This window comes from Periplaneta americana, chromosome 12 (assembly GCF_040183065.1).
Source record: "Periplaneta americana isolate PAMFEO1 chromosome 12, P.americana_PAMFEO1_priV1, whole genome shotgun sequence".
In the NCBI taxonomy this organism is placed as follows: Eukaryota; Metazoa; Arthropoda; class Insecta; order Blattodea; family Blattidae; genus Periplaneta; species Periplaneta americana.
The window spans coordinates 51,435,042-51,455,083 of record NC_091128.1 but is presented as its reverse complement, the minus strand read 5'-3'; the positions used below and the strand labels follow the sequence as shown (position 1 = coordinate 51,455,083).

Here is a 20,042-nt window from a genome sequence, read left to right as displayed (position 1 = left end):
TACCCCTAAATTTTTTACTGTCTTACTATACGATATGAGAGCTAGCTAAAATTGTTAGCTGCATTTTCAATATTAATGCTGATGAAACAGAGTTACATTCGATTATTTTTTTCAGATGAAGGTGGGTTTCATATTCACAGAAAGTTGATTTTCAAAATAACCCACATTAGAGAGCACAAAATTCCAATGTTATTCACAAAGCCCAGTGCTAGGTGTAGGTATGTGCTGAGAACAAATATGCCCAATTTTCTTTTAAAAATAAATTAATGTCCTATAAGCTATATACAAAGTGTTCCTAAGAAGACTGGTGATGAACCCTAATTTTCTGTTATTTTTTTATTTTATTTTAATTTCATTTCTTGTATTCCATAGATCTAACATTAGCATTGAAACTTTAATATGTGGAACAAGTCGAGACTTTATACAAGATTACAATTTTTTGGCGACATGAAGTAGTGTGAAGAGCCAGACCTGACGAAGCTAAGCACTAAGGGGTGGAGTAGGCCTGGTCTGCATAGGAAAGCGTACACAGACCTGTCTATATGCTGGCATATGACTGCTTGCCACCAGACAATAAAGTTTGTTACATAGAGATTGGAGTGGGACCAGTCTTCATAGGAACTCTCTGTATGTAAGTAGGTGTACTCTTTTAATTTCTCCGCAGCGGTTCCCAAAGTGTGCTATGATTCTCAGGGGCTCCGTCCGCGGAAATTATTAAGATGACAAAAATTGCTAATTCCATCTAGTCTCTAGCGGGGAAAACAGAAACTACTTCCATCAAGCGAAAAATACTTTCTGAGGAAGTAGTTTGCGTTCTTCTTGCTACATGGAAGCATTAATATTAGATCTACACGTCACTGGAACTATCTCGATCTTTCTTGCTTGCCAAGTACTCAACGATTCTTGAAATGTATTTTATTTTTTATATACTGGGCAGGCAGCGTTTGTTATTCGTGGTACGTGGAATCTATAATCTACAATCTATTGACTGTTACATTACCTCAAAAAAAAAAAATATATATATATATATATATATATATATATATATATACTGTATACCTGCATGTTAATTTGATAGCAGATGTGTTAGCTAAACTTTCGTTGAACCGAAACTGTGGCTTAAGACGGACTCCCTAAGACCTAAGAGTCATTAGCCATCAACCAGTGCTCAGTCAAAGGGAGATAACAACAGCTATAACCTTACTTTCAAAGAAGATAGTGCGAATATGTTGAACATGATCCTGTCTTTGAGTCTACGATGCCTAGTGTAGAGGTATTGAAAGTAACAAACGAAAATATTGTGATTTATAATTGGACATGGGATTCACTGAGTTTGCTGATGAACGTCCACAGTGTGTGATATGTAACAAAGTTTTTCCCAATAGTTCCATGTTCCCTGCCAAACGTAGACGGCATTTCTCAATTAAAAAATTCACAAATAAAACTGCAGACTACTTCGAAAGAAAAAGTGACGAACTCAATGCAGTTCAGACAAAATTTTACCTCGTGTAAAAACAAACAACGACAAAACACTGAAAACGTCGTACTTGGTTAGTAGTCATGACCAGGCTCTTGCTGAAACTCTTATGAAACCACTATTAGTGAAGGTATTGAAGTGCATAGTAGAAGAGAAAACTGCAAACTTGATTTCCAGTGTGCCCTTATCAAATAACACTGTGCATAATGGAATCCAGAATATATGAAAAGACGTAAAAAATATCATGATTTTCCGTATCAGTTAAACGAAATTTTCATTACAACTTGACAAATCCACGGCTTTTGCCGGATTAGCTATGTTAATGATGTTTGTGCGGTATTAATTTTCAGGTTCTTTCATGAAATATTTTGTTCTGCAGCCATTGCCATCCTCTACAAGCAGTATGAAATTTTTTCTTCTTCATTGAAAACTCGATACCGTGGGATAATTGCATTGACGTGTGCACAGATGGCAAAAAGGCCATGGTAGGTCCTGTTTCTGGCGCTGTTACAAGCATCAAGAAAGTTTTAAAAACTGAACAAGTAGTCACTGTGTACTGTACCAACATGCCCTCGCAATGAAAAAATGCCAGCTTATTAAAGCAGGTACTAGACAACGCCATCAAAATTATCAACTTCGTTAAGGCACGACCTTCGCAGTGTAGACTACTTAAAATCCTGTGTGAAGATATGGCTAGCATACACAAGTCATTGTTAGTAATATTACATGGTTGTCACGCGGTAAAGCGTTGTCCCGATTACATGAACTTCGAACGGAAGTTTATCCACTTTTGAATTACCTGAACAGTTTGCTAGCAGATTATTTGAATGATCAGGAATGGTTGTACAAATTATGTTACTTGGTAGACTTTTTCAAAAATGAATTCAGCACAAACACACAAGGTAAATAGAAGACTATATTCGATGCTGATGAGAAAATTGTCGCACTGAAGAAAAAGATAGCATTCTACATAGAAAACGTCGACAATAAGGATCTTACTTTCTCTTTGACTTCAAACTTTATAGAAGAAAATAACATAACAATGAATGTCTCATTCATAGCAATAATGAAAGAACACCTTGACAATTTGCTTCAAATATCAATTCATACTTTCCAAGGGACACTCAGGATTCGAGTCTAAAGATATATGAGTGGATTGTAGATCCATTCCAGTGATGTCAAAACCAGCAGCCCTCACTGCTTCAGATATGAGGTCCTTATAGACATGGTTTCGAACAGCCACTGTCAGGCATAATTTAAAAGCAAACCATTTCCCAAATTTTGGGCTAAGTTAGGGGAGGATCTTTTGATATTAAGTACAAAAGCTAAATTTTTCTCACTGCCTTTTGGTACTGTTTACCTCAGTGAAACGACCTTTTCGACGTACACGGCTATAAAAACAAAATATCGAACTTGTTTGGACACTGAAGACTATATACTTCAACTGACTTCTATGACACCGGACATTGACAAACTCTGTTGCAAGAAACAGGCACATTCTTCACATTAACTTCGGGTGTAGATCTAACATTGTAACATTTTTTAAAATAATATCTTAACTACTTGTTAATATCATTATGTAGATGTGTAGATTTAAATAAATTATATCCAGTATTTTTTTACTATTGTTTCCGTTACATATTCATACTTCCATTTATGTATCATGTGAAATATGCTTCATAGAAAGTAGACAGATAAAACTAAAAAGTAAACATTTCTTGGGGCTCCACGAGAAACTTTTGCTTCAAAAAGGGCTCCGTGGCTGAAAAAGTTTGGGAACCGTTAGACTCTAGGCTAAGCATATTCACAAATATGCACATTTTCTTAATTTAAACGATATTCTGCTGCATAGCACTTTGCACTGACATTATAAGTGCTACGTTAATGATTTATTTACAGTTTAATAGAGAACAGATGTCGCTTCTTAACAATACGTAAACTGATTGGACCAGATGCGTGAAGAGAGAGGGGAGATGGCGCGAAAATGTACATCTTTAGCATCCTCGGCATGAGTATCAATCTGACTTCAGATAGGTTTAACCTTCTTCTGTAGCTAAAAGACAAAATCGATTCTTTGCATTCCATTTTCTTTTACCATTTATTGTAATAGCAGCCGTAATAGTACACTTACTATTCCTACACCAAACAGGATCAAATAACCTAAAGGCTTAAACAGAAATATTGATAAAATTCCATTCCACGTTTATCAGTAGATAAAAAATACCATTTATCTAGCATATGACTTAAATTAGGAGATCAGTTTGTGAGCACACAGAATAAATTATTGGCACTGAAAAGGCAAACACAGACAAATCTGCTCTTTTTAGTATTTTAAGATAATTGTTGCCAGTGAGGTATCCGTATACTGAAAATTTTCCCTATGAGGTGTCGAATGCACATAATTAGTGAATGACTGTTGGGGATTGATAGCAGTAACAGATATTGAGTTTTAGTGTAAGTCCTGGTTAAAAGCCGTGCTCGAGAGTGAAAATTCGTTTCAGTGTGTAGTGCAAGCAGAGCTGCTATAAATATAGGTGGTTAGAGCATATAGTTGTGATGTTCTGATGTTTTTGTGATTCAGATTTCTGTAGTTATTGTTTTGTTCTTATTGTTAGCAACAGAGAACACTGTGGGCATTTCATTATTTTTAGCAGCACATAGTAGTCCTATGTTTAAAAGGCTACAGCATGCCTAGCCGAAATCTTTTTTTTATTTAGAGCTATTATTTTCATTTCGATACTAATGATTTGATGCCAAGATTGTACTGAACGAGTGCTGAATCTTCGTTACGATACCTCTTCAAATAATGTCACTGCATTAGGGAGCTAATTAATAGACATTGTCACCTAGGTCTCACCTATTATTTGCTAAACGTCTTCAAGAAAATTATTTTATTTCTTACATAACTTTGCCAAAAGTAGATACAAACAAAATAGTAGGGCCTACCACTTAATTTGCGATGAATGACACAGTAGCAAATAAAAAAAAAAAAAAAAAGATCGTTATTTCTAAATGAACCGAAGAAAGCAAAGGTTAGGTATTGTCCAACTGAAGTAGATGAATGGAACAACATATTTATATGTAATTTAAGTGAACAAATATCATACTGTGGATCACTACAAATCCAATCGCCTTCACTCATTCGAAAGCGACTACTGCCTGAAGCGGTCTCCATCGTGGTCTATTCTTGCAAAAGTCTGCAACTGTGCACTCAACAAAAAAAAAAAAAAACACTTATAAACTCTGAAGGTGTCTAATAAATACGACACTACATACACATGAACAACAATACAATATACATCCTGAGTTATTTAAACACTTTTATCGAATTTCTTAAAACAAAGCACGTTAATTTGTAACGAAACACACTTTCAACTTCAATACAAAGATTATTGGCCTTCGGTTAAAACCATACAACCAGTTTTGATTAAAATGTCACTTTACAAAAATTCAATAAACATATTTTATTTATTTCTTTCGTTCTTCTTTCATAAATATACGTCATTTCCAAACAGAAAATGTAAAAATTCAATAATTATAATACGAATTTTAGAATTTTTCTCCAATCACAATAGCAAAGATAATAAATCAAAATGAAATGACAAATTTAACCGTAAGAAAGCAGCACTTACGTACCTTATATCATGAAAAAAAAATTTTCATAGAAACATGTACATCATCACTATTTTCACACGTAATGTTGAACGTTTTGTCTCTGATATAACTACAGATCTACTGGATCCTATAACCATCTTCAAACTACGAAATGTAATCGAACAGTTTGTACTGCATCAATATGGAGGATAAGCGGATGGTAACTCGGCAAATGAGAAAATAAATATGGGATGTCATTAAAATTAAAAATATAGTTGCAATACCACACGAATTCATACAGCAAATTTAATAAAAGATCATTACATTAAAATAAATAAAATGGCTGGTGGAAAATAACATGGCACCCAAAGAACATATTATTGTAAATCTAAATAGTCATAGCCATTTCTTGTATGAGCCTAGATTGGGAGAATTCAAATATAGTGACGCAATAATGCTTTATTTAGTTGTTTATAACCAATGCTTGCTCAGAATGCTTTTCAGTTCACATTATATGCAAACATTTTATTTTTGGTCTCTGTTGGCAAGTAACTAGTAAGGAATGGTGGCGGAGTAGTATTTATGGTGGACAAAGCCAATGTTCCTGAGGGATTTTTCTCTGGGCTCTTACATTTCCTGCATCATTCCGGTCATTCTCCATTTTCACATTACACAATTTAAGTAGCTTATTATCACAGTAAAGCTATTCATACAGTAAAAAAAAAATCGCCAGTTTTTCTGCCAGACAGACATGCCCGCGCATACAGCTAGAGATCTACGCGTTCTAACACTGCTGGAAAGATAGCTCTTTATATGTTATGGTGATGATTAAGGCCGTGACAAATATACCAGCGGACTGGAAATGCGTCCTATGCGGTTCTTACTTCGAATCTTGTTCACCATCTAGTTCAACTCCCGAGACATAATGTGCATGTTACCTATCAATATTTACAGACGGAGGAAACAGAAATTGAGTTTGTTTAAATAAAGTTGGACTTAAAAAAATTGAGACAAGAGCTCAGGGAGCGGGTATTTCAATCTCGGTGTTCTTTAAATCAGAAAGGGAAAGGCGTCATCCTCTATAAGTAGTTCACTCCCGCCAATAAATGGAACCGACAAACTGATCGCCTAACTAGCAGTGAATGGAGAGTAGTTCTTAAAATGATAGCTAATGTTTGTCCGCTGTGTGCTATACCAGGAAGGTCCCGAGACGGAAACCACTGTCGTCGTTGCGTCAGTGAGAATGAAACACTTGGACACGTTTTGGGTGTCTGTCCTTTCAGCGAGACGCTGGGGAACTCTAGACATCACAGAATCAGGTCCATGATTGGCGAAGCTTTCAGGAAGAAGGTTACACGAAGAAGGCATTTCTCAAGAGGGATTCTGTCGGCGAATTGACATGCTTGCCATTCCACCAGGCTCTACATCCGCCTACCTTATCGACCCGACAGTCAAATTCGAGGCACAGGAACAACAGCCCGCTAAAGTCCACGAAGAAAAATGAGAATTTATGAGCTCACAGTTCCATTCTATTTGGAGAAATATCACCTCACCTCCATTGAAGTAGTTGGGCTAACGATTGGCGCTAGAGGCACAATACCTCACTTCTTTGTTAGTTTCTGCAAGAAGTTCCAGCTGAACAATAACTTCATTCGTGATGTTTCCATTACTGCTATCAGAGGATCACTTGCCATTTTAAAATATCACCTGTACTTTGTTTCCTAAAAAGGAAGAACTTTTGTTTGAACGTCTAATCTGTTTGTTTACTATGTTTGGGCCTATTATAGTATGCTATTATTTTTCCTGTCCTTAATTTCCTTTTTTTTTTTTTTTGTTCGTTCACTTCATTTCTCTTTTGTGATCTGTTTTGTTTTCACTTTGTGTTTTTTATTTTATTTTATTGGGTTATTTTACGACGCTCTTTCAACATCTAGGTTATTTAGCGTCTGAATGAAATGAAGGTGATAATGCCGGTGAAATGAGTCCGGGGTCCAGCACCGAAAGTTATCCAGCATTTGCTCGTATTGGGTTGAGGGAAAACCCCGGAAAAACCTCAGGTAACTTGCCCCGACCGGGATTCGAACACGGGCCACCTGGTTTCCCGGCCAGACGTGCTGACCGTTACTCCACAGGTGTGGACCAGAGGCAATCCCGTTATTGGGAAAGCTGAAAGAGTGTCTTTCATATTATTATGACATAAGTCTTCAGAACAAAATGATTCGAGTATGATTCAGTTACAAAGTATGTTTCAAAATGCCGAAAGAAACAGACAGTCTCTCCAGCAAAGTGGTTAATATTATCAGGGACGAAACGTGCTACAATACATTGAGTCAGTGTCTACTCAACTTTATCTGTGTTTATAACAATTAAAATGTTAAGCTATATTAATATTTGGAGTTAGGAAGTTATTAGTTACGCGTTGTATCTTCGAGTTACATGGCATGCAACAAGGGTGATAAGTATACAAAAAGAGCATGATTGTGCAAGAGTACAGGTTGGACTGCTCGAATGTACCTAATTTCAATTGTATGTGACTGGTAAACGGTTGAAGATAGAACCTTACGGTAACGTTTATACGAAAGGAAATCTCAACAAGTTTTGAATCCTATCGGTAGATCGTGCGCAGACACGGTTTCTTTTCGTAGATTGTATCGATTGTCAAAATGACGACACCACAGAGGAAAGCCAAATTGTGCTATGGTATGCGGAGTTTAAATCAATTGTTCAAGAGGAGTATCGGCGAATGTTTAACCATGATGCTCCAACTGCTAAAAGCATTAAGAAGTGGCAAGATACATTTTTAGCTACAGAATCGGTGTTGAAGAAGCATGGTGGTGGTCGTAGAACATCCGACGAAATGGTTGCAAATGTTCAAGACGCGTATAAGCGAATCCCGCGGAAGTCATTAAGAAGAGCTTCGCGGGAACTTCAAGTACCAAAATCAACATTGTAACGAATTGTCCACAAACGTCTCAAACTGTACGCATACAAAGTGCAGTTAATGCAACGTCTGGAGCCGGATGACAAACCCAAACGAGTGGAATTCGCCAATACGATTTCTTTCTCTGGGGCTGCGTCAAAGATAAAGAGTACGCCACCCCAGTCAGAGACCTTCGTTATGGATAAATATACAGAGTGTTTCGAAAATACGGGGCATAATTTCAGGTATGTATTTCCCACATGTAGACAATTAAAAAAATAGTTCATTACAACATGTGTCCGGAAATGCTTCATTTCCGAGTTATGGCCTTCACAACATTGAAATTCACCGGAACGTTTTTCTTTCCGCAGGTCGTTGTCATTACAGAAGATATTCAAAATGTCCACTTCCTGCTTGAATACAGACCTCACATCGATGTCTCATTGACCTGCGAACACGATCCCAAACTCCAGGAGTATTGCGTATGTCCTCAGAACATGCCACATCTTGGTCGTCCCCTTCCCAAACCAGGAGAGTTAAATTTTCCATACTCGCACAGACGGTAATGGAGACGTACAAATGTGTTCCGATCTGGACATTGGCGCAGCATTGCCGTCCGCCTTACCGTACATTTGAATACATGTCGCACAGTCTAACGCCTACACAACACTGAATGTAACCTTCGCTTCGGGATGAACTGTCAGAGTGCCGTCTTAATGTCTCCTTTGACGGCAACGACCTGCGGAAAGAAAAACGTTCCGGTGAATTTCAATGTTGTGAAGGCCATAACTCGTAAGTAAAGCATTTCCGGACACATGTTGTAATGAACTATTTTGATTGTCTACATGTGGGAAATACATACCTGAAATTATGACCCGTATTTTTTTAACACCCTGTATATTATATTATATATTCATCCATGCCTTCGTGATCTTCGGGAGCGCATCATAGAAGCTATTGAGAGCATTCCAGAAGACATGTTCCAACGTGCTTGGCAAGAAATCGTTCATCGCCTCGATATCGTCACAGTGACGGCTAGAGCTCACGTAGAGATATGGCAATGTGCATATCGAAACTTGTTGAGTTTTCCTTTCACATAAACGTTACCATAGGTTTCTATCTTCAACCGTTTACCAGTCACATACAATTTAAATTAGGTACATTCGAGCGGTTCACCCTGCATATTGCGATACAAGCATGGTAAGTGGATTATAACAGAATAGAGGACTCGTCTAGTCCTCTCTATTTCCGAGATTCTGTTATACACTGAACACATGTATTATGTATTGCATACTATTTTTGGCCGCTCTCAATAAAGAATAACTTATTATTCATTTTTAATTTAAATAAATCGTTCGTTTTTCAACGGTAACATTTTCATGTGTGATCGCCGTTTGATATTTGTCAATAGGGGTAATTAATTTACTATTACTCGTATTTCTCGATAGGTGTTATTTGTTTGTAATTATTCGGCGACGATTGTGAAAATGTTGTAATAAAATTAATTATAGGAAGTTTAGTTTTGTCTTCAAAGAAGTAGGTAGGTGAGACATTAATTATACATCAATATAAATAAATAGCATATAGCAAATGTTTGTAGGTGATACACTAATAAACTAAGCATTGTTGCAGTGTTCACTTTCATTCGAATTATCGCCAGGCAGAAAACTCAAACTGGGCTTTGTTGCAGGTGTTCACGTTTCATTGGTAAAGTTTGTCTCAAAATAAAATGTATCATATGAAAGACTTCATTGTAAATAAAAAAAATGCCTTGTAAAGAGCCATTCTAGATACTGTAAAATTTATTTTTCAATCTCAAAATTTCGCGACACATTCCATGGGGTTGCGCGACACACCGGTTGGGAACCCCTGGTCTACACAATCAGGAAGAATGTCTCCATTCTGAGTATTTTTCTTACATTCAGTTTCTCATTACTACTTTCATCATTTGCAAATGTGAGTACCGTATAAAAGTGTTTGACGTTTATATGTCGTGATATTTGCTCAGAATTGATTTCGCCTTTGCATTAAGCCCTTAATCATAAAAAATCTCTCTTCTCTATAATAATAATAATAATAATAATAATAATAATAATAATAATAATAATAATAATAATAATAATAATAAGGCAATTAAAAACTCCAACATCTTAACTGCTACAGACGAAATTGTTCAACGACTGCATTAAATCTACTGAAAAGTTACCTTTACAGCAAAGCTGGTCTTTTTCCGATCCGTGCGATTCGCCCGATGAGCAGTAGTAGTAGTTTATTGACCTTTCTAGCTTTGAGCCAGAGGCCGTTTTCTGGTCTTATACGCGCAGGACGCCCTCCAGCCATTGTACATAAATAACCGTTATATATATATATATGTATATATACACATATGAGACTTTCTGGCAAGTGCCAGTAGATGTGTGAGTGCAGTGATTGATTCCTTTTATTTCGGCGTAGGCCTAATTTGTTAACTTTCGATATTTGTAGGGGATTAGTGAGTAGGAATATAATATACATACATATGAGGAATGGTGAACGGGAGAAGAGTTCGGAGCAAAAGATATCAGCTGATAGACAACAATAAGGTATATATATATACATATATATATATATATATATATATATATATATATATATCATATGGGGAGATTAAGAGGATAGCAGCAAATAGGAAAGAAGGAAAATGCTGTGTTTGCAGTTAACGACATGCTCTTGGGCAGAACTTTATGCATGTATATATATATATAAAACACGTGTTTGCGGTTTTATTTGTGTGTTTTAGTTTGGTGGTTGGGGCTGGTGGTAGTTGTAGAAGAGTTTCTCCAGTGTTGTTCTGTTGTTTGTGATCGGTGGATTTGCGAAGGTGTGTTCTGTATATACGCGATTTACTGCCGAATGTGTGTATTTCCTGTTTATGTTGTTTAGATGTGTGAAGAGTGGCTTTGTTTTTGTCGTAGTGTAAAATGTGTTGTTTCTGGTGCGTCTGTGCAGGTGGAAGATTTGGCGGAGAATTCTTCTTTCGCGGACTTCGAATTTTTGATTGGGTCTTTGGAGGGGCTAGTGTGAGGAAAATGGAGGGATGTATGTATAGGGATCGATCCAATGCTTTCTATAGGTGGAGAAGTGTTTCGGTTATACAGCCAGGTCGATTGATGCCACTTAGGTAGCTTATTGCCCTGGTGGCTGCGTTATATTTCCTCCAGGTTTCTTTAGCTACTTCGGTCAAGGAGAGTTTGGAGGTGAAGGATGTTCCTAGATATGTGAGATTTCGCTGGAGTGGAAGTTGAGTGTTGGCTATCGTGACTGGGTTGTTCTGGAGGACTCGAGTTCGGAGTTTTGGGCGGAAGACGCATATCTGTGTTTTATCTGTGTTGACTGTGTTCCGCCACGTATTGGCCCAATTTAGACACTGCGGAGGGTAGTCGGAGGTGTGTAGCCGTGTGCGACGTCGTCTGCATATTGTGCCAGTCCTACTAGTGGATTGTTAGGGACGGGAATATCTGGCACATAGATGTTATACAGAGTGGGGGATATGACACTGCCTTGGGGGACTCCAGCTTCTGTTTGGAAGGCCCGAGAAAGTTTGTTCCTTCCGAGTCTAACCTGTTCTGTTCGGTTGGATATGAAGCTGGAGAGCCAACGTATGATTTCGTGTAACAGATTTAAGGATGTGAGTTTATATTTAAGGGCGTCTATCCAAACAGTGTGAACGGCTCTCTTGGCTTCTAAGGCAATAAGGATGCTGTAGTATGTACGTGTATAAGCCTCTTCAATGGGAGTGAGCACTCGTATCAGCTGGTCGTGTAGCTGCGCTCCCGGTCGGAAACCAGCTTGAGTGGTCGGGATAAATTGCTGTTGCGCATATAGACGTGTAGTCGTGACACGAGAACTTTCTCCATTAATTTGGCTAAAGTTGTTGTCAAACTAATCGGCCGGTAATTTTGTGGTCAGTCGCGTCTTTGCCTGGTTTAGGAAAGAGAAGAATGTGGAGTGTTTCCAGCGCTTTGGTGTGTGTGCGATACGAAGTAGTGAACGCTTACCTTTAGCCTCTTGATTATTCCATCGTGTCCTATACCAGTTTTTTTTAAGATGGGATATGACAGGAGCGTTGCGATCGGAAAAACAATTGAATGTCACATAGCGTGGTAGACCTGTTGCTATGGTAACAACGGTTGAGTTGGCAAACTTGCCGTTCCCACGTGGCGAGTGCTTAATAGCTCTCTTGGCGATATTTATTGTGCAACAGTGTTAGCATTGGTACGTTTCGACTTTGATTCTCTGTCGATTTTTGTACTGTTTCCTTACCTTTCGTCAATTGTCAATGGATATTTAAACGTCAGCCATCTTAACGTCAATTGCTAGCTTCCATCAGCTGCCAGCGTGGTAGTCCATATTGGCAACATAGCGCTGTAGTTCCAAGCTCGGCCGCTTAACTGTCATGTCCCATCTTAAAAAAAAACAGGTATAGAACCAGTGCTTACTGCATCACAACCAAGATGATTACATTCAGGTTATCCACATTAAGGAGTTTTGTATTCGGCAGTTTCCGGCTACATTCGGATTGTTACGTCACAGGGATACCACGTTTGGTCAGTCGTCTGCTACTCTGCTATACAAACAATAAGAATACTCTCACATGCAATAAGTGTCAAGTGGTTGTATTAATTTTAATGTGCATATACTGTTGTATTAGTGAGTGAATAGTTACTTCGTTATTAAACTGCTTAAGTTGTGTGAACTAGCGTAGCTGTTGAGTTACTGTCACGTTGTGTAGGCCTATAATACTGGTGACAGACTACAGTCACTAATCGCGATTATCGACCTAATCGCGATCGGGTTTGTAGTGTGTCACCGTCCCGATCGCGATCAGAAGCTAAAGCCTGGTTCAGACGGTGCGTGTTTCTGTGATGGATTCCAAGGTGGCTAGCAGGCAACGAGTTAGAAAGAGAAGAATATAGAGTGGCCATGTTGTCCTGTACAGCGCTCTTTGCGGTGCCACCGCGAAACACGGCAGATCTGAGCTAAGCGCCCACCTTTGTAAAAATTCGTCTGCTTACAATGTTGTATGACGGAGGTAAGAAGTACAAAAAAACGACGAAAAAACATGCCTGTTGTGTGTGCTGCATATAACTGCAATGTCAAAAGGAAAAAGACAACTGATATATCATATTTCATGTAAATTTTATGAAGTTAAGCCAATAGTTTTGTTAATTAGCAGCATTTTTTTTCATGCATAAATGTGTAGCAACGCCCGGCATAAACAAAATAAATGGTTCACTGGTAATGTACTTACACTAAATACGGATAAAACCAATTCAATTCCGTTTCAGACCCAGTGAAAAACAAATAGCAATACAATATTAAAACTGTATTTCGACACCGGCATCCTTTATTTCTGCTCCTTCTGTCCTTACTGCTTATACAAGAAGACGATGAGCTGTAGCTTATAAGAAGTAAGCCTATTTCGAAGACAAACGATTAATCAAATAAATGGTTCACTAGTAATAAAGTTAAACTAAATACGGATAAAACCGCTACAATTCCGTTTCAAACCTAGTTAATAGCAATCAAATATTAAAATTGTATTTCGACACTCATCCAAAATAACGCAAAACTCTGGGTTAGGTCGTATTGTTGTTAGTATTTTGACTGGAAGGACATGAAAGAACATAATTGAGCACCCACGTGCAATAATGGGGTAAGTATGAATATATTTCGTAACTACTTACCCCATTATTGTACGTGGGTGCTCAATTATACACTAATAATTGTCTGTGTGCCACAGCCCTTGAAAGGCTCAGGCAGACCAGCCGGCTGTTGGCCTAACGTTCACATTTCGATAATAATTATACTTTACTGTAACAAAAAAACTGAAAGCGTGTTTTGTCATGTTTCACCCACGTTACAAGCTTGGAGTAAAGGTTGTTTACTACAGATAGGGCCTACTTTCATTCTATATCTTATGGTATAGTAAATAGTTTTGCAACGTGTAGAGACTGGGAAAACAATTTAATAAAATCATCCGAATCATACTCGTTCATTTTATAGGCAATCTTGCAGGTCGCATTTAAAAGAACCTAGGAATATTAACATTTTCTTCAGTATATTTGCTAGGAATTCTTGTCATACTACATGACAATTTTGCTTAGGTTATTCTTTTAAGCATTCCTTCTAGGAATAGCTCAAGTGTTTTAAATTTAGCGTACATAAGTTTAGATTAAGTTCCTAGCACGTATTTGACGAAATACTAGGTTTTTCCACTTCAGTTTAACTGATTTATGCAAACGAAATTAAGACAGCTGACGATTCTAATGTCAGTTATCACCACGCCCACTTTGTTTTGGGCGCATAAGTTCATTACCGACGGTCGTTCAATTTTCTTCAAACATGGCGGCGCAATGACCACTCTATACTTTCTCTTTCTAACTCGTTGCTAGCAGGCTGGGTGCCGTGGTGGCTACGGTGCTGGGTTCCGAGGTGGCTGCGGTGATGGTTTTCGTTCACACGGAGCGAGCTGCCTTGCATGCTGGATCCAAAGAGTTTCAAGTATTACAAACTCTTTGGCTGGATCCCAGTTTGGAAGTTGGAGATGCTGGCGCGGTACGATTTGTAAACATCAAATATGGAAGCTGTATGTGAAGCTGTACGAAGAAGACGTTTAGCAGCCTTTGCTGTTTTGCTAGCTTTGAACGCTGAGGAGACGGATCATATTAAAAAGAGTAGAATGTGGAGTCGAAAATGGTTACTGCGTAGAAATACGGGCCAAGATGTCTTAACAATGCTGTTTGTATAGCCAGAGCCTTCTTTAGTTACAAGCCGGGGCCATACGTCGGCAACACTGTAATTATCTGTCACCTGGAGGCTGACCGTACAGTACACGTGTTTGTGCTAATGCCGATTTTCAATGTAAATTAATGTTACAATATAAGTGTGTGTCGATGGAATTATGTTTGCGGTCGTACCAAACGTTAGTTGTTGATGTATTATAAACTAAATGCGTGTTGGTGATAAAAAACCAATACAATAAATGAAAATAAAATGGTTGCAGTCTTTGGGAATTTTTACGGTTATGGATGACAAAGTAATTGACTATTCTATTAAATATTAAATATTGTATAACCACATTTTTATATTCTTATTTGTGGTTTGTGTGTATCAGAATTCTAGTCAAATGTTGGGTCTCGCCTGCTATATCAATAAAGTTACGCCTTTGGTTTTCAAAGTCATTGTAAACAGCTGTTTTACGATCCCATAAATGTTGCAGTTTTGTTGAAGATTTGGAATGCCTGCTATACGTCAGAACTATCTATAATTTGTAGATGCATATAATCACTTTGTTGGTTTGGTCAATGTTACTTATGTCCCTCCCACTATAGAAACATAGGCCAATTTTACACATATTTAGTATAACTTGTTGCTTCTTTGACAGGTTAGGTTTGGTTAGTTTAGGTTTTTGTTATAGCCTACCTTGCATATACGATTATAGCGCAACATTGGCAGTGATAAAAGTGAAATATTCGTTCAGTGGGCGTTGGATACTCTGCGTTCACCGCGTTTTGTTATGCATTATGTTGAAGGGATGTGTTTTCATTTTTTTGTTTTACTTGGCTTAACTGTATTTACATCCTCATACTTTTATTATTATAGGAATGTCAATAGTTTCTTCTGTTTACATTTTATTTTAGGCCTATTTGCATAATTCACATTCTTAGCTTGTTTTCTGTAGTTATATTTATTTAAAATTATATTTTAAAAAGTTTATAACAAATAATTTAGGATAACAGTATTGTTATGGTGACTGGCCAAGTTCAAATTAAAACTGGCTTCCTGGACATCTGAAATATTTATAGAAAAGCACGACATAATCACATGAAATTAAAATGCATATGATATCCTACACCTTTCATGTCAGAGGTGAAACAACATTAAGCGGCAAAACATTGTCAATTTACTAGCCACATAATGGTTAATTGATTGGAATAAGGTACTGCGAAAGTACGACATTATTTTATTTATTTTTGGTACAAGTAACATTTCTTTAGGTATTTATTTATTTTCCCTTGTACCATCAATAAAAGAACAAGTATGTTTTAATTTCTTTTTAATTATAAGTGTAGTTGCTACGACACATAGGCACACAGCACTTTCTAGGCAACTGAAATATTTGTAGAAAAACACGATAGATAATCGCATAAGATAATATTAAAATATATCCTAAACCTTTCACAGATGAAACACCATTAAGTCGCAAAACATTGTCAATTTGCTAGCCACAAATTTGTTAACTGAATGGAACTTAAGAATACTGCGTAGGAACTTACGTCTTTATTGCATTATTGATTTTATTATTTTCGGTGCAAGGAATATCTTTTTTATTTATTTATTTACCTTCGTACTATCAGCAAAAACATATTTTTTTGTAATTATTTTAAGTGGCAGCCTTTGTATGTAAGTAGCCTACTTACGCCGTATTCTGAAGTATAGCTAATTGATTGCAATAAAACACTATTTTCGAACCCGTAATAATTTACATCACTATCTGAATCTTGATCTTACCTTTGTGCATGAAGTAATATTGAAAAAATACGCGTTACGTATAACGAAAGCAATGAGCAAACACAATATCACTCTAAAATCTCCCGCCTCCACTCTGCGTTGCCAAACCTACCCATGCCCCGGCTTGTAACTAAAGAAGGCTCTGGTATAGCATATAAGCATGTTTCTTCTCTGTACGCCTCAATTAAAGTTCTGACTTGATCTTTGGTCTAACCGTAGGAATTCATAATCAAAATTTTCGACTTGCTCTCTTAAGGGGAGAGGATGGTACTTTTCAAAACTTTTTTCCTATTTGGTGTAAATTATTAATTTTTTGTATGTAGAGAGCTCATAGTTGTGGCAACTCAACCAAATAAAAATATTTTGAAAAAAAAAAAAAAAGAATTGGGGGCCCAAATTTGAAAAAATATATATACCCAATGCAGGATTGTACTAAAACTGATATATCTAAACTGTTTTTATAGATAGATTCAAACAATGTTTGCTATGTATTTGCAAAAGCATGTTCTACAAACTGTCTGTAACAGAATTTGATATTAGTCCCTACGTTGGTAAAATAAATAATAAAAATTTAATAACAATTTTCTTATTTCCTTTCTTGCAAACAAACGCACGTATTTTTAAAATGAAATCAATTAACAAAATTCTGTTACAGAGAAAAGTTTCCTAATAGTCTAAAGAATGTGTGTTCTAAATATCATGCATTTATCTTTAATAGTTCAGGAATTATATTCATTTTGTCTGGCAATGTAGCAAAAAAAATGAAGTTACTGGAAACCAATAAAAGCGGGCGTGTGATTTAAAAATCCATAGCGCAGGAAGTTTAAAAATGACATCTCAACATCCGATAAGGGCACAAATACCCACAAAATGTTAAGCAATGTATTCCACACATATCAAAGGGTATTTTAAAGAAAAAAAAAAACATTTTGAAAATTTAATTTACCGGAAACAGCAATAAAAGTGGGCGAGTGATTTAAAAATCCATAATGCAGGAAGTTTAAAAATGGCGATCCATACATATCACAGAGTATTTTAAAGAATATATATATATATATATATATATATTTTTAAATTTAGTAATTTTTCATCAAAAATACCATCCTCTCCCCTTAAAATAGTAGCTTCTGCAACCTTCCCGAGGTTGATCCACACTGTTGTTTTCTCGCTCCCAAGGTCCCAGAACAGTCTAGATAACACTCATGATAAATAAGAAACTAACCATAAGTGGAAAACAACTAAAATTCTACATTAACAATAGTAAATGTTGCAACAAATCAATTAAACAAGAAGTTTAAAACGACTAAAGTTCTATATTTGATTATTCTATCCTTAGAAACTAAGAAATACATAAAAAAGATTTAGTTGGAGAACAACTATTTTGATAGCACTGAACCAACACAGAAGCACGCAGGAAAAATAGCAAGGAACCTACCCTCGAAATCCAGCAAGCTATCCATCCACGGAGCCACCAGAGCGCATTATTAACGGTGAGTGACCACGCAGGCGACCCATCCGGGCAGCCACCTTGGAATCCATCACAGAAACACGCACCGTCTGAACCGGGGTTAAATCCTGTTTCCAGAACAAGATAATCGCGCTGAGGCACGACCCAGTGGACGAAAGTAACATTTTAGTAATCTTTGGTTTCGAATCACCTTGAATAGTATTATTTAGGAAGTCGTGATAGCTTCTGCTGTGAAATTTTGTCACCCCTTCCATTGTATTATACAAAGACGTTGGGGTATTATATGAAATAGAAATGAAAATGAGTGGCTAGAAAATGAATTAGGCTACTAATAGACGTAGTGGAGAAATTTAATGCAGATGTGAGAAAAGTAAAAAGAAATATATTAACAAATGACAGACGAATTATTCATATTATATATATATATATATATATATATATATATATATATATATATATATATATATATATATATAGGGAGAGAGAGAGAGAGAGCAATAAAAGGCTGCTGAAAGATGTTTCATTTCAATAAATAATGGATTACTAACTGGAACTGGTTTCTTTTTCAGATTTTCAATTTCAGTCTCCATTACGACGCTATCGTTGATGTTAAGGTTGATTTTAAAAATGTTTTATTACAAAATAATATACATTTTTGGCATGATATAAATTTTATAGGTTGTAAAATCTATTTTCAGTTTGTATCAGTTTACATTAAAAAGCATATAATATTTTTAACAAATAAATTCCCATATCAAGCTGCAAGAAACAACAAAAAAAGGAAAAAAAAACAATGAACAAACATCAAAAGAAAGTATGAACTTTAGGTGTTGTCCAGGAGGGAAACAAACATATACGTATGTACACAGAGAAAATTCTTTCCTCTATGGTAATTCAGTTGTTGACCCAACGAGTTAGAAAGAGAAAGATATAGAGTGTTCAATGCGCCGCCATGTTTGAAGAAAATTGAACGACCGTCGGTAATGAACTTATGCGCCCAAAACAAAGTGGGCGTGGTGATAACTGACATTAGAATCGTCAGCTGTCTTAATTTCGTTTGCATAAATCAGTTAAACTGAAGTGGAAAAACCTAGTATTTCGTCAAATACGCGCTAGGAACTTAATCTAAACTTATGTACGCTAAATTTAAAACACTTGAACTATTCCTAGAAGGAATGCTTAAAAGAATAACCTAAGCAAAATTGTCATGTAGTATGACAAGAAGTCCTAGCAAATATACTGAAGAAAATGTTAATATTCCTAGGTTCTTTTAAATGCGACCTGCAAGATTGCCTATAAAATGAACGAGTATGATTCGGATGATTTTATTAAATTGTTTTCCCAGTCTCTACACGTTGCAAAACTATTTAATATACCATAAAATATAGAATGAAAGTAGGCCCTATCTGTAGTAAACACCTTTACCTCCAAGCTTGTAGCGTGGGTGAAACATGACAAAACACGCTTTCAGTTTTTTTGTTACAGTAAAGTATAATTATTATCGAAATGTGAACGTGAGGCCAACAGCCGGCTGGTCTGTCTGAGCCTTTCAAGGGCTGTGGCACACAGATAATTATTAGTGTATAAATGAGCACCCACGTACAATAATGGGGTAAGTAGTTACGAAATATATTCATACTTACCCCATTATTGCACGTGGGTGCTCAATTATGTTCTTTCATGTCCTTCCAGTCAAAATACTAACAACAATACGACCTAACCCAGAGTTTTGCGTTATTTTGGATGAGTGTCGAAATACAATTTTAATATTTGATTACTATTACTAGGTTTGAAACGGAATTGTAGCGGTTTTATCCGTATTTAGTTTAACTTTATTACTAGTGAACCATTTATTTGATTAATCGTTTGTCTTCGAAATAGGCCTACTTCTTATAAGCTACAGCTCATCGTCTTCTTGTATAAGCAGTAAGGACAGAAGGAGCAGAAATAAAGGATGCCGGTGTCGAAATACAGTTTTAATAGTGTATTGCTATTTGTTTTTCACTGGGTCTGAAACGGAATTGAATTGG

The 20,042-nt window shown here is 36.6% G+C and overlaps 1 protein-coding gene across 1 annotated transcript in view; it reads right to left on the bottom strand.

Moving 5' to 3' along the window:
- The window catches only part of LOC138710421 (zinc finger Ran-binding domain-containing protein 2), a 43,822-nt gene extending 38,821 nt beyond the window's left edge, over nucleotides 1-5,001 (bottom strand). Inside the window, exon 1 of the mRNA XM_069841307.1 lies at nucleotides 4,585-5,001. Coding sequence (XP_069697408.1) covers nucleotides 4,585-4,652 — 68 coding nt within the window. The 5' untranslated portion in view covers nucleotides 4,653-5,001. The remainder of the gene's footprint in view (nucleotides 1-4,584) is intronic.
- Between the last annotated feature and the right edge of the window lie 15,041 nt (nucleotides 5,002-20,042).